A 14796-nucleotide genomic window follows, 5' to 3' on the forward strand; every position below is an offset into this window, starting at 1 on the left:
CGGATACAAATGGGTAAAATTTTCTGTTGAGGTGTCAGTTTTGTTGCTGAATTGACCAGTGGTTGGAGGATTGACATGGTTGTTATGCGGAATAGAGGCAACGTCGGACATGGAGGAGCGGGTGATATGGAGTCACGATGTGATTGATACATACGCATAAAATGGCACAGTAAAAGCTAATGGTTGTACGTTTAACCTTGAATCGATTATAACTCTCGGGCATACACATAGATGTATAGAAGTAGTCAAAATAATAGCAGGCCGTCGCTCATCCCATAACCACACACATACAATCTCAAACGAAAGAATGAAACCACTATATTATCCTATAGTCCACTGATGCGCCATACATGGAATAAAAGCTAAAAGGTAAAGAAGAAAGCACGGAATAAAGTAAAATAACAAAGGCTTCTCATACGACTCATGACATATCACCAGAAACTGCACCATCCGATCCAATGTTGGCATATATTCTCTACACTTGTCGCCTGAGCGAGAAGCTTGTCGACTTGGTCGCTGACATTAAGTTCCTGGTCGGGCTTGAAATCGCGTCCAGTCAACTTCTCCTTCACACGGCCAAGAACTTGCAATGCCCTTGCGTTCTGTGCTTCTCGTGCCTCGTTGGGTACACCGTGTGGAGTATCGAGGATGCCGCCTTCTAGGATGGATGGCCGACGAGGGCGTGTAAAGTTGCTAGGATCGATTCCGTGTTCGAGATTGGCGTCATCAACGATGGATTGCCGTCGGCCGACTGTTGAGAACGACAGCCGATCTGGTGACTCGCGGGCACCAAGGCGCCAGTTAATTAGAGGGTCGTGAATGAACTGGTCAGGGTGGTTAGTATCGTGCAGCCTCCAGGGCAGAGAATAGAACTTACAGCTTCAAGGACCGCCATCAACGAGTCCTTGTTCTCTCGGATGACTCGCATAACAGCCTCGCAAGTGATGCGGTAGCTTCCCTCGATATTGCTAACTTCCATAGCAAATGTCAACATCCGAGTCAACCGGAACGGAACTCGCTCTGGGTATTTCTCGCGGTGCATTGCAATTTCAAAGCAGTCTCCGAAATCGATATGTACAACCTTCCCAGTGATCCGCTCAAGAAGAAGATTCGATGGATGTCGATCACCAAGTCCAAGGATATAACCAACCATAGACATGACTCCAAGAGAGCGTGTGTAGTTGGTCCTTCGTTCTAGCCAAGACTCGGAACTCTTGCTCTTCAGCCAAAGGACACGATAAAGGTCCTTTCCTGTAGTGTTGTCCATCGCGTAGCCAAAGACCTCGACTTTCTGCATTAATGTCAAGTTATCGTAATCAGGTGCCATCTGAAGCATGATACGATGCTCAATATTTAGTAGGATGCGACGGCTTTCACGGTATTCTTTGATTAGAGCGTGTAGCGTGTCACTGTTGCAGACCCATCCAATCAAACCAGAATTCTGAGACAACGGGATGGCTGGGAATCGCTGAACAGTCAGATGCCGCTTGAAGCTCTCGCTATCATTGTCTAGAAGGGTATTTGCGAGACCAAATAGTTGCATCACACGCTCATCTTGTCGAATGTCTTCATGTCCTTTGACAAGGTACATGTAAGAGTTTCCGTCACTTCCCTTGAGTGTCATTCTTCGTGGTCGCTTCTTTGTTTGTAGAACATAAAGCACAGGGTCGAAACTCGTGATTTTGATTACCTTCCGGCCTGGATGATATGTTCCCGGGACAGCCAAGTCAAGATTGGTGGCATCCTTCAATCTTGGCGATACGTATTTCAAATCCAGAGTTGAAAGCTGAGGCAACTGACGAGCAATCTTGCGGAAAACCGTGTAATACAAATCCCAAGCCTGGTTCAAGTCGCCGAGCTCTTCGGTCTCGCGATACAAAAGGCAATATTGCTTGGCTTCGGCCAAATCACGTCCGAAAGCCTGAGCAAATGAAACTTCACGTAGGGTCTCAGCCCCTCTGTCTAGGAGATCGTGAAGAGGGGCCAGTGTAGAGAACATCCCTTCAACGTTGTGGTCGCCAAAGTATAGACGTGAGGCTTCCTCCAGTCCCTCGTGCCACAGCTCATGCCATAAAACGGCCACACGAATCAATTCGTTACTGATGACATCGGCTTGATCCACCAGCTTAGCACTGTGTTGCCTCATGCTTTCCATGATATGAGTAGCTGACTGAGACCGTCGTGCGACATTCGATTTCATGGCAACTGTCAAGGGGTATACAAGAGCCTGTGGATGGGCTTTGCCGACTTCAGCAAGAAGACGATGCACTGCATTGCGCACTCGCATATTTGGTTGATTGATGCGTGCAATCAATTGAGGCGTTACTGATAGCCAGGTATCAATGTTTACCGATGAGAAGCCCTCTGTAACGGCATTATTGACTTCTTGATCACCACCATGAGTAAACCATAGAGTGAGCAATCTCAGCGTGTCCTGGAGAGAAGATGTGAAAGATAAGGAAATGGATCTGAAAAAACCACGGATAGCTGGAATGACATGTTCGTTTACAATATGTCCAGGGATCATAGAGCCATCCCGACTTTGTTGGGCAGTCAGCGTTGTAACGACCTCAAAGTTGGCAAAAGCCCAAGCATGCCAAGCTTTGTACGAATCACGATTATATTGAGTAGCCGCCGAATACGCGTTGAGAACCTCGCGCACATGTTCGGGTTTCCAATCTCCACGCTGAAGAGCTGTTTGCCATTCACCTTGTTTGAGGTAGCTCTTGGCAAGTAACTTTCTCAATTTTGTAGCATCTCCAATTCGCGAGCGTAGGTTATGGACATCCGACTTGTTGGAATCAAGAATACCGTTAACACCATTGGTTCCGTTGTGCTCGGTGTGGTTCGTCAATAGTGTGCTATATCTTGTGAAATCATCTGCAAGAGTTGCAGTGAACTCTTTGAGAGAATCCAATGCCTCTGCTTGATGCCCTTGGGCCCAGGTAAACTTGAAACGGGCATACTTGACTTCTGGCGGGGCAACAGTCTCAACACCATTCGGGCCTTGAACTTCAGTTTCTAAAGATGACAAGGTGCGTTCGACAATACCCATACGATTTGACTTGCGGCAGAGGTTGGCGAATTTGATTAACATATCCAAATTCTCTTGAGGCGAAGTGACGAGTTGTCTTACTTTGAGCATTCTCTGCCAAACTTCAACATTTTGTTGACAGCCGAGTAGTCTCTTGTTCCATGTCTCGCGCATTGCTTGCTGTTTCTCGGGATCGCCAACATTCTGTTTGAACGTGATGATTTCTTCAAGCTCGGCAAGCATTTGCACACGAACCACAACGTCGTAAGCCCTATTGTACGACTCCCCAAGGAGTGCGGAGAGTTCCGTGTCCAGTCCATTACGTGCTTTTTCAATGTACATTGCCGCTTCTTCAAACTGGTTCCGGTACAGAGCCAAGATAGCACCAAAGAAAAATCGGTCGGGAGTCTGCTCTTTCATAACTCCAATGTACGAGTCCATCAATTCCCACTGACCACGGCCCCAGGCGGCGGCTGCTGCTAGCGGTGCAATAGCTCGCCTGTGCTCCAAAGATGCCTGGTTCCACTTCTCTTGTGCCAGGTCAGACAGAACTTTCCACTCTCCGAGCGCATGCAAGCATCGCATTTTGCCCATTGTGACGCCAAATGAATCCGGGTCCTGTGCTTCACGCCGCTTGTAGGCTGCGAGAGCTTCCTCCCATCGCTGAAGCTTTTCAAACCAGGTTTCCTTTAATTCAACGTCGCGATAAGCTTGAGCCTTGCGTAGGATACCAATGGCAGCATCAGACTGCTGTAGTTGATTGTTAATTGTTATTAAGGCCTCTACTGCGCCCGAATTTTGGTCTTGTTCAAACTCAAGTTCCTTGTAGTGAAGAGCTTTGGCAAATGCATGGCACTTGCCTGCATAGCGGCCTAAGGTTCGGATGTCAATCGGTAGAGCTTTGTCGTCGTGCTCCATGTATTCTGCGAGGTTCAAGAGTATCTGAAGAATCTCTGGTGGAATGTTGGGAGAAGTGAGAGCCTTTTCGATAGAACGCACAAGTTCCTCCTGGTACTGATCATATAACTCAGTCCAACATGAGACAAAGGCAGCATTAAATAAATCCTTCGCCAAGGGTTGATAAATTCCAGCCAAGCTAGCGCAGGCTCTTAAAGCCGGAGACGGTGATTCTTTCAAAAGCTCGACACTAAAACGTCTAATCCATTCTTGCCAGTCTTCGCGAGTTGACTTTTGAGAGGCATCCCATGCATTCTTTAAATGCTGCTGGTTAACTTGCATTTTTTTTTGGCCTATTTCTGTATAGCTTGTATCATCGGCAAGTATGCGGTAATTCTCTTCAGGGTTCAGATCTTGTGGTAAAGATTCACCCTTCTGTAGTTTTGCAACAAGCGTTTGGAAAGTTGGGTGACTTATCTGCTGCTGCTTTAGGACCTGGAATACATTGTTAGTGAAGTTAGCCCTCAGGATCACCAGGATAGACTTGCCTTGGTAACGAGTTGAATATAATGGCTAAAGTCTTGCCCGAGTTGGAATATAAGAGCACAGATGCAATCCAAAGCTGCCTGTCGCAGTGTCCTATCATTACTAGCCACAACTCGAGACAAAGAGTGGATCATGAGGGAAGCAAAGTCAGAGACGTTGACTTGGCGTGATAGCTTTCCAAGGGTCTCAATGGCAGATTTCCGAATAGCCGGAGGGTTTTGAGCTTTGTCAAAAAGTCGCACGATGGACGGGACAATCAGATGCATGTATTCCTCTCCACTTGAGCCAAAGATGAGGAAGGTGTGAAGAATCCTCTCCGACGGTTGTCGTCGTGAAGAAGTATCACTCTCAAGGGTATTTAGCATGAGGGGGATGATTCCGGCCAGGTACTTCTTAAATTCACCTTCCAGCGCTTTGGAAATTGCTTCAATCAAGGATAGAATAGTGGCTTGTACTTGGTGGTTTATATTCCAGTAATCACGGATTGTCTCAATGATCTCAGGAAGGTAAGCACGGACATGCTGACGGACGATATTGACGAGAATTGCAAGTTGGTTGAAGTATGATTCGAGCCGACTAGTAGGCGAGCCTCGAATGACTGATAAGAAAGCAGGAATAATCTGTCCGAGGAAGGAGACGCATTTCAAGCCGAGGGTTTTGAAGATTGTGACAATGGCATCGATGACAGCAGAGTGATACTGAGCCAGAGAGTTTTCCCGCAATATGTTTTGCAAAAGTGTGTTGATAACTACTGTGGGGTAATACTCTTCACTCGATGGAGTCAGGCCTTGCATAATGAGTGCGACGTCGGAGATTGGCTGCACTTCATTGATATAGTGAACATCCGGCGACGTTTCGCTGATTTGCTATTCAAGTTTTAGTGATAATCCAACAATGATAGAAATCTGCATACCTGATATTTATATGGGTCCAAAGCCCCAAGGATTCCCAGTAGCTTGATTGTTTCTTTACGCAAAGTTCCTGTTTGCTCCGTCTTGATGATACTGATTAAGACAGCAAGTAAATGGGGATGTTCCATATAAGGTTCAATAACATAGCCTGAGTTGCTCGAAAGTTGACCAAGGGTCCGTAAAGCCGACTCTCGTTTTGCGTGGGAGGATAAATCTTGTAGGGAGTCAAGGATTATAGGCATAAGTTGTGGAAGGTATTGCTTCATTTCAGAACCACCAACATTGGCAATTTCTCCAATGGCCTTTAAGGTCGTAGATGCGACACTGGCATTAGGGTCGGTGGTCTTCGGTAAGAGCGAAGTAACCATCGGGTCAACATATGACCTAATAAGCTTGGTTGCATTGGCCACGAACAGGCTGATCAGCTGCGCGCTTTCTTCCTTTTGACGAGCAGTACTAGCGAATCCAAGCCCCGTCAAGAGATTGACTAGAAGCTTTCTTAAAGGAGGAAAAACATAAGCTGGATTCACACTCGAAAGGCGCCCAATGATACTGATCGAAGCTTCACGAACAGAGAAGACTTCGTCATTGACGGCAAGGAAAAGACATCTAATATTCTCGGGTTTCGCTAGATGACGATCGAATTTCCGATCTAACGACCATAAAACGGTACGTCGAATCTCCGACTCTGGATCACCAACACCAACCGTCAATAATTTGTCAATCACCTCGCTCACGACTTGTATAGAGTGGCTGCTTGTTTGGTTGATGATAGGGTCGTGCACAAATAGTTGACAGCAAGTCAACGCCGAAGCCTTCCGGATTTCAGGATTGTCGTTTTCAACATATCTGATGGCGACATCTCGTACAAACTCATTCAATATGTGGCCGGAGAAATCAAAGCTACCGAGTGTATGTAGGGCCAAGGCCACTTCGGTGTCGGAATGGAGCTCTTGAGCTGTAAAATCTTTGGCGAATGAAGGAAAAGGTGGCAACCTGTTCTCTGGGCATCCCAAAGGACGGAAAGGTGTGCCACATAGAATAATACTAAGCATATCAAGCAACTTCTCCTGTATAGTGGCTTTGATAGGGGGAATATAATGTGCCATGTCGACTAAGGCCTGTGTTAGAGATTCGCTCAAGCCACAAGCAAAAATTGGGTCTAAAAGAGCTTCCATATACTTGCTCAGCGTTTGTCCAACGGCTAGAGACAACATGCTGATACACTCAAACATCGGGCCCTCATCAACACCTGCGCGGTTTCTCCTGTTTCTAATTAGTAGGTAAACTAAAAATATTGTGAATACAGCTTACGCTTTGATGACAAGACCCTCGCGAATGTAAACAATAATGGCGTCAAGATACTGGCCGATATCAACACCCACTGCGTTGGCGATCTGTCCGATGGCTTTGAAGGCTGCATTGCGTTCCTTTTCCCTCTTGAGCTGGGCTTGAAGGTATACCATGAATCTATGCAGATAATTGTTTGTAAAGTCCATTGGGGCATATGAAGCAAGAATTGGGATCGTGTGGACGACTTCGGTGCGAATTTTTGCGTCTCGATGATCTTTCAAGCGAAGCACAATTTCACAAGCATTTCGATAGTGGTCGTTCATAAACATTGCTCCCTTGAGGAGAAGTTCTTTCAATATAAGGAGCGAGCCATGGATCCAATCCACGTTACTGGACTTGAGGCCCAGTAAAGATTCCTCGTAGATACGCGAGAACCATTGATGCTTAACACCGCTATCTCGGGCTGCAATAATTTGGAAACATTCGCTGACAGCTTGAGCAGCAGTCTCACGGATCAGGAATTTCGGGTCTCTGAGTGCAACCCATACAAGTTCAAATATCTGTGGAACAAACCCATACAACAAAGTCGGCGAACCCTTAGCTAATTCTCGTATGATCAAAACGGCGGCGAATCGTCTGCTCTCCTGCCTTTCTGACTGCAGCCATTCGAGTGCAGACTGGATTTCACTCTCGACTAATTCAGCCGTCAATGCACCACCGGGTTTTGCCAATCGGCCGAGCGACCGAGCAGCGTATAGCAAGACCGCATTATCGTTGCTTCGTAGCGCACTCCGCAGGTAGCTGGCAAATCGAGTTGTCTTCTGTGCCGCATCGACACCGTCAAAGTCAATCAGTCGATCGAGGGCGAGAAGTCCACCGATCTTCTCGTTAGCGTCACTGCCTGTTACCACCAGCTGCGCAATGCGCTGGCTGACAGCGTTGTAGAATTCCAGGAATTTTTCGGGGGCCCAGTCTATCGCAAGGTCGCAACTGTCAGTAAAAAACATTTCGCGGGACTCGCCATCCACATACCGCGTGAAACAGTGAGTACGTTGTCATATAGCTCGTACGAAGCTCTCACCCGCGTTTCTTCGTTTTTCGACTTCAGCTCAGTGAAGAGCCGCTGTACAACGTCCGTCACGGGACCTGCTTGCGCCATGCTGGATCGCTCCGCAGCGCACACATCTGATTTCGATATGGCCGTTCACTTGGTTGTCAGGACGAAGACAACAGGCCAGGCCGTAGAGTGGGATGTGTCAGGTAAAACACAAGCAAGGTTGAGGGAGCTGGAGGGTGCACGTCGTTTAGGCTCGCACTTACCCGCAAGGAGTCGAGAGCTGACTCGCACGGACCACCGCTCTTACTGTGTGCTTGGTCTTGCCTTGAAACAACTCGCTGCCTTGTAGTTACCTATTCTACGCTGTGTCTTACTTATGTTGTTTTCTCCATCTTTCTCAATTATCTGCACTAGACACCTCACAATCTACTCAAGTATGTGATAGGCCGGCGATCCCCAGTGGAAATCTAGAATCGCCGCGGTACGCCGTTCTGCGCTGGTACAAAATATTAATCAGCAGGCGATAATGCATGACGGAGACTCACAAAGACTGCAGCCAACACATGCACTGGCATCTGTTCAAATATCGTGGCGAAATAGTCGACGTCTAGATGTCTGTAATCCAATGATATCAGTTGTTACATACATGTCCTTCCATATTTAGTGGATCTCTACAGTTAAAGGGGCTTGATATACATGAATAGCTAAATATATTTTCCGAACTATCAAACCAATAGAATAGCAGCGATTACCGTGAGATTTCCGACAAGGATCACATCTAAATGCACACGGAGTTCCTAATAATCGAGCAAGCTAATTAGTTAAATCGCGATCTCCACCAGGCTACGTGCGCAGAAGAATTATTAATCATTGCACTAAATCCGATCGTATCCCCTCTCCGCGCTGAGGCTTGAGAGCCACTCTGACGCAATAAAGAGAATGCGGCACGACAATCTCCCTTAACGCCGATGTTGGAGGGGGGACGTACCAGTCGTATAAAGAGCGGAGAGCAGCCACTATTGCGTAGGTGCCACCATTTCTTTCTATCCTAATTGTCTAAAGTAGCCGTGTTGCAGGTATTCAAAACATAGGAAACTGAAAGCACCATGGCCAAAGTATTGCTAACAGGTGAGGACTGGCACATCTTTTTAAAGGGTTCTCGCTAATCAATGTGCTCTTTAAAGGCGGAAGTGGATTTATCGCTGCCCATGTCCTAGACATCTTGCTTGAGCACGGGTAAGAACAATGAGAGCTTGCGAGCGACAATAGCATCAATTGCTGATCCATTACAGATTCCAAGTCGTGACTACTGTTCGATCCCAGGAAAAGGGCCAGCGGATTTTGGAGGCACACCCTGGAGTGCCCAAGGAAAAGCTATCCTTCGTTATCGTCGAGGATGTTGCTAAAGAAGGAGCCTTTGACGAGGTAGGGCAATCTAGCAGAAGCGCTGGTCGCGCGTGTCTCTCACTGACTGAGATAGGCTGTCAAATCTGACCCGCCTTTTGACTATGTGATCCATACTGCCTCGCCATTCCATCATAAGTTCACGGATCCAGTCACAGAGATTTTAGATCCGGCCATCAAGGGCACAACGGGAATACTCAAGGCAATCAAAACCAGCGCCCCTACGGTGAAACGAGTTGTGATCACCTCGTCCTTTGCAGCTCTAGTGAATAACAAACAACACCCGAAGCTTTATGATGAGTCGGTGTGGAATCCTGTGACATGGGAGGAGGCTTCCACGGAGAGAGCGTCCACATACAGGGGCAGCAAGGTGAGGCTTTCTCTCCTGAAAGAAATTACAGAGATGTTAATATATGAACAGACTCTAGCCGAGAAATCTGCCTGGGAATTTGTAGAGAAGGAAAAGCCAAACTTTGATGTGGCAACGATCAACCCTCCTTTGGTTTATGGCCCTGTGGTACATTATCTCAACAGTCTCAGCAGCTTGAACACCTCGAATGAAAGAATCAATGACTTCATCCAAGGGAAAGCCAAAGATGGCCTGCCACCATCAGGTATGTACCTGTGGGTTGATGTCCGTGATGTTGCTCTGGCCCATGTCAAAGCCATTGAGGTAGCCGAAGCTGGTGGCAAACGTTTTTTTACGGTAGCTGGTTTTTTCTCAAACAAAGCCATTGTCGACGCCATCCGAGAAACTCACCCGGAATATGCGGCTAAATTGCCTGAGAACGGTGTCGACGATATTCCTGCCGACATTTATCAAATCGATAATTCGCGAGTGCGTAGTGTACTGGGCATCCAGTTCAGGTCTCTCAAAGAGTCTGTCGGCGACACTGTCACTTCACTTGCAAATATTGAATCTTGATAGATGAGTAGATAGACATATAATATCAATTGATAGATTTCCCTATATACCACGGAGTTGCGTTTTAATTTTTGAAGTCACATTTGCTACGTATCTGATCTAGATGTCGGCTACTAATTTGAGAATCTCTAGGCTTTGTTTAGCCTATAGTGAAGTGAGTAGCACACGTAGATTCATGATATATAACATCCAAAGTTTCGATGCTGAATATTTATCAAATCATAGCTACTTATAGAGCCGAAGACGACTTTATGCTTTCTTGAGGTACTTGTGATTACATTGAAATGGGAACTAAATGAGGCTAAATATTTTTTGTTCAAATCAAACAAGTAAACGCTTTTTTTAGGTGTGCTGCGTCCCTACGGTCAACGGCGCAACAGTCTTGCGTTATTGGAGCATTTAGGCCGCCGTACTACCGTGCTCGAACATCACAACTTTTCCGTTCGTAACACCCGTCTTCACTCAGGGATAACCACCACCTTGCGAGGCCATGGCAACCCACAGGCTGTCACCGACAGCCAATTTGCTGCGAAATTCTCGCTTGTTTGCATTGCCACCAGTTCTTAACCCTCCTCCGAAAGCAATCACGTCGAAAACCGTCGTCGAATCCAACTCCTCAACCCTTTCGCATCCCATTCGAGCTGCGATTGAAACACCGCCGTCGGCTCTTGCGAGGGGAGAATGGGGTTTGAAGCGACCTCTCCCCGCAAAATCTACAACTGAGCGATCGAGTAAACCAGTGATTCGCGTTAATGCTCTCGACACTTTCGAACATGTCACCGATTTCGACTCCGCAGGGGACCACACCATGACTCTCCTGAAGTTCCAGGAGCTCAATTTACCGATCTCTTTGCCATCTGCTAGCAAGGCAAAAATACGTGATAATGGCATTGGCCATGAGAGTCCTTTTGAATCTCGCTACGATAACGTGTCTGAAAGTAAAGGAGTACAAGGATCGGGTGCAAAACTCTACCGTCACTCGGGACCTTGGTTAGGTGGGCAGACCGAGATACAATTCCAAAATTTCTTGCAGCAAATTCAACGTCAAAAACCCGAGCTGCTTAAGAAATTACGAGAGAACTACGTTGAAAGACTCAGAATTGAACGCAGGACAAAGGCCCAGAATAATGGTGAATTGGATTCAGCACAATTCAACGAATCGGTGGAAGTCACCGATGAGGAATTTCAACTCTGGTTGAAAAAGTTCAGGACAAACAAAAAGCTAGCAGGCGCTGAGCTCACCCGTCTTTTGGACCTCCATTCCCTCACCCCAGCCCCCTTGATGGGAGAATCCGATTATTACGAAGCGAATGCGAAACGCCTGGCATCCTCTCAGTATGTTTCATCTGGCCCTCCTAGAACACATCCCTCTGCTGGTCTTGCATATACTCGATCGGGTGCGATACTTCACAACCACCCCTCATTTGGCCCTCAGATAGCCATGCGTCCCGTCGAGGCTCGGTGCTTGGTTCCGAAGACCAAAAAGAGAAAGTCCAAACGACGGGCAGTTATGGGTGTAGCTGGTATTACATATGAGGACGCAGCGGATGAGTTGGATGATAGCATCAGGGGACTGGAGTATCTGGACCCATCGATTCCTGGTGGTGGCAGGGTCTTTGTCTCTCCAAGATATGCCTCAGTATATCCTCAAGGAACAATTGACCTGGAAGCATCTAGAGCTGGGAAGGATGTGTTAGCGCCATACGGGTTGGCAAACTATGAGCCACCAAGGACTACCAACATAGCCCAGGTTGCACGCACTGCACAGCGAGAAGTTCCTAGACTCGATAGGTCCGGTCCGCGAACTGGCACAATGGACGGTATCGCCGAGTTGTTTAAGGAAAGGCTATAGGGGGTATGATGTATTCTAGAACAGACATTCGGCGCCTTTTTGTGTAAAATAAATGAGCTTAATGTACAGATATCACTCAATAAAATTATATTGTTTCATGCTTTCTTCCGGGTATCTTGAATCTTCACTGTATATTCAATGATTCGGGACAAATCACGTGGTGCAAATTACACGTGACCGAACTAGCGGGGAGCGCCAAGACTGTGAACGCACACAAACTTGAGACAACAATATTGTAGCCAGATTTCTCCAACTTAACCAGACAATAAACTTCACAGCCAAACCGCCAAAATGGGCCGTGTCAGGACAAAAGTGAGGAAGGATATCCAAAAATCAGTCAACTTATCACTAACATTAATTTTTCTCATTAGACCGTCAAGAAATCCGCCAAGGTCATTATCGAGCGTTACTACCCTCGCTTGACACTCGACTTCGAGACCAACAAGCGCACCTGCGATGAAATCGCCATCATTTCCTCAAAGCGCCTGCGCAACAAGGTCAGCATAAACAATGCCTAAATGTGACAGTTTTTTAGGTGTCTTTACTAAACTTGCACACCTAGATTGCCGGCTATACCACACATTTGATGAAGCGTATTCAACGAGGCCCCGTTCGCGGTATTTCCTTCAAACTTCAGGAGGAGGAGCGTGAGCGTAAGGATCAGTATGTTCCTGAAGTCTCTGCTCTGGATGTCTCTCAGTCAGAATCCGGCCAACTCGACGTCGATGCCGAAACCAAAGATCTTCTGAAGAGCTTGGGTGTAAGTTTAGTATTTCCTTTATGTAGTGTTCTCGCTAACCGGGGTTCTTTTACTATTAGTTCGACTCTCTCAAGGTCAATGTTGTCAATGTTACTCAACAACAGGTTGTTGAGCGTCCTCGTCGTTTTCGGTAAATGGGGTTATCTTGGTTACAAAATTTCGACATGAATGAGGCGTTTTGTTATATTTCACTGGGATATTCTTGTAGCTAATTTCCCTTGCGGATACGCTGCTTTTTATGAAATAATGGAAACATTTTTCAAAATAAGGTGTCGCTGATTCTTCCGACTACGGGAGATGACGCTTGATTGCCAATACTTGCCCTCGCTCCTTGCTATGACTCTTCCATCATCGCCGGCTGGGTTTTCGACCGCTTACGGTTGGCTGTCTATGATGGCTGTTTGGGGCGTGATGATTATCCCTCGGTTCAATGTTTGATCATTGCCGAATGTGCCGTGCAACTCTGGTTGTATCTTTTGCGTAGATTATCGTATATCGACGGTGCCATCAGATCGTATCAAAGACGTCGTCATGGTCGTTATCGTCGTCTCTTGCTTTACCCTTTCGGCTCTTGATCTGATCACTAGTGCCTTTTGGTATGTAGCCCTCAATCGAGCCACCGGTTTTGTCACTGGGTAGAGGCGAAGGAGCTACTGGTTTGGCTCCTTTTGATGAATCCTTTTCAAGAATACGTATATCGACACGACCGTTCTCATGAAACGCCGAGTTTGTATCACCCCTTTCAAGGGCCAGCTGTTTGGATCCGGTAGCTCGCGTATGCTCCTTGTCATTCAATGTGAGTGCGCTCAAGTCGCTGTCAAGAGTAGCGCCTGAGGGCTGTATAGCATCTGGCGCCTTCTTGATGGACCTGGTCGCCTTCTTGAGCTTCCTTGCTTCTTCCAATAATGTCACCTGCCTTGCTGCTCCTTCGTTTGCCCGTCTTTCCCATACGGGTTCCTCGGCAAGTTGGACTCGTAAATACAAAGCTCGTTCAGCACATTGCTCTGAACACCACATTTCCAGCTTCTCACGCGCGACTATCTTCATCTCCCTGCCACGACCGGCACTTCCTTTCGGTCCCAGCATGAGACGGAATTTTGCATTGGAGTCTTCTTTCTTGTGCTCGCGGGGACACAACGCATACCCACATCGTCCTTCGATATTGCGCTCGAGAATTAAGTTGTCAAAATCTGTCGGTTGGAATGGAACCAGTGCGGCTTTGAGAGTGGATACGTCTGTAGGAGCTGGTGAAGCAGGGTCAGCGGAAGGCGACGAGGGTAGCTCGATTAGTTCCAATATTCGGTCTAGTATTAGGACCTCTGCGTCTTTCTGCGCTTGTATTTGATTGGCATGATGTAGAGCGATGGCTAGGTGTCGCGGGTCAGGAGTTTTGCCCGTGCGATGAGTGTATTGCTTGAGCTCTGGATCTTCTGACATTTTTTGACAGAATCAGTCTGGAGATTTTCAGTTGAGAGAGCTCTTCAGATGCTATGTCGAATGTGTGCTCTTCATATCCTTAAACAGCGATGGTATTCTCTGCTTGTTGGGTATTTGGTAAACTCAAGATAATCGAATTTGATGTGGCGGATAAAAGATCAGCGTCATTGGTGGAGCCCGCTGGTCGGGTTTCGAGGTTGCTGCAGCCTGAGGCTGCCCTTCCCCCACACCGATCCGTAGGCAAAACACAACTGGCGCACCTCCTTGAAACGTTCGATACTATTTAACTGATGCCTTGTGCCGTTCCCGCCCGAGCTCAGCCATCCCAGTTTCAATTACAACCCTAACTACTATTAGGACGTTACTGGTGAAGGCTCCTGACCAGTCGTTGCTTGACTCCAGCTTGCAACCCCCCCAGCCTCTCTGGACGGCGAATTCTGACCCGTTACTTCATCACCCTCACTCATTGTCCCCTGCGCTGCTTTGCACCTATCCAGTCGATTGTCATCAGCGCAGCAGCGGACTGTCAAGGCATTTGATGATTATTTATTTTCATTAATGCTACTACTGGGCTTGTGAACTAGTTGCTATTGCGAGGTAGGTCCGCTTGGCTGCTTTTAGCGCTGGCTGCCCTTGGCCCGCGGAGCCAGCACAGAACCTGATCTACTACCTGGATAGGG

The 14796-nt window shown here is 47.2% G+C and overlaps 4 protein-coding genes across 4 annotated transcripts; 2 read left to right on the forward strand and 2 right to left on the reverse strand.

Annotated features, from left to right (window-relative positions):
- Positions 1-185: 185 nt before the first annotated feature.
- BGW36DRAFT_464996 (TOR pathway phosphatidylinositol 3-kinase TorA) lies at positions 186-7958 on the reverse strand. The gene is made up of 6 exons (XM_046222272.1): positions 7714-7958; positions 6703-7654; positions 5391-6654; positions 4480-5343; positions 878-4426; positions 186-824 (listed from the first exon to the last, which is right to left on the reverse strand). The coding sequence occupies exons 1-6, from the start codon at positions 7838-7840 to the stop codon at positions 432-434; spliced, it is 7149 nt and encodes a 2382-aa protein (XP_046067279.1). The 5' UTR covers positions 7841-7958; the 3' UTR covers positions 186-431.
- Positions 7959-8491: 533 nt separating this feature from the next.
- Positions 8492-12019, forward strand: BGW36DRAFT_327418 (mitochondrial ribosomal protein subunit-domain-containing protein). The gene is made up of 7 exons (XM_046212754.1): positions 8492-8866; positions 8923-8974; positions 9031-9163; positions 9219-9512; positions 9564-10037; positions 10464-10508; positions 10555-12019. Exons 1-7 carry the CDS (start codon positions 8845-8847, stop codon positions 11917-11919), a joined length of 2385 nt encoding a protein of 794 aa, XP_046067280.1. The 5' UTR covers positions 8492-8844; the 3' UTR covers positions 11920-12019.
- Positions 12020-12210: 191 nt separating this feature from the next.
- On the forward strand, positions 12211-12813 carry BGW36DRAFT_363531 (putative 40S ribosomal protein S17; the record flags this gene model as incomplete). Its single annotated transcript, XM_046214471.1, has 4 exons — positions 12211-12231; positions 12291-12416; positions 12482-12679; positions 12739-12813. The coding sequence occupies 4 exons, from the start codon at positions 12211-12213 to the stop codon at positions 12811-12813; spliced, it is 420 nt and encodes a 139-aa protein (XP_046067281.1).
- A 373-nt stretch (positions 12814-13186) lies between these two features.
- BGW36DRAFT_304947 (Rtr1/RPAP2 family-domain-containing protein) lies at positions 13187-14116 on the reverse strand (the record flags this gene model as incomplete). The annotated part of the gene is made up of 1 exon (XM_046212025.1): positions 13187-14116. One exon carries the CDS (start codon positions 14114-14116, stop codon positions 13187-13189), a length of 930 nt encoding a protein of 309 aa, XP_046067282.1.
- Between the last annotated feature and the right edge of the window lie 680 nt (positions 14117-14796).

This window comes from Talaromyces proteolyticus, assembly GCF_021365285.1.
Source record: "Talaromyces proteolyticus strain PMI_201 chromosome Unknown BGW36scaffold_12, whole genome shotgun sequence".
In the NCBI taxonomy this organism is placed as follows: domain Eukaryota; kingdom Fungi; phylum Ascomycota; class Eurotiomycetes; order Eurotiales; family Trichocomaceae; genus Talaromyces; species Talaromyces proteolyticus.

What these genes read in the sequence shown, in the direction of transcription:
- BGW36DRAFT_464996 (XM_046222272.1), bottom strand. Translation starts at nt 7,840, where the DNA reads ATGGCGCAAGCAGGTCCCGTGACGGACGTTGTACAGCGGCTCTTCACT. An exon ending in TGGACCCATATAAATATCAG is followed by an intron (nt 5,344 to 5,390) that starts GTATGCAGATTT and finishes AAACTTGAATAG; the next exon opens with CAAATCAGCGAAACGTCGCC. An exon ending in TGATGGCGGTCCTTGAAGCT is followed by an intron (nt 825 to 877) that starts GTAAGTTCTATT and finishes CACCCTGACCAG; the next exon opens with TTCATTCACGACCCTCTAAT.
- BGW36DRAFT_327418 (XM_046212754.1), top strand. Translation starts at nt 8,845, where the DNA reads ATGGCCAAAGTATTGCTAACAG. An exon ending in GGCCAAAGTATTGCTAACAG is followed by an intron (nt 8,867 to 8,922) that starts GTGAGGACTGGC and finishes TGCTCTTTAAAG; the next exon opens with GCGGAAGTGGATTTATCGCT. An exon ending in TCGAACATCACAACTTTTCC is followed by an intron (nt 10,509 to 10,554) that starts GTTCGTAACACC and finishes CCACCTTGCGAG; the next exon opens with GCCATGGCAACCCACAGGCT.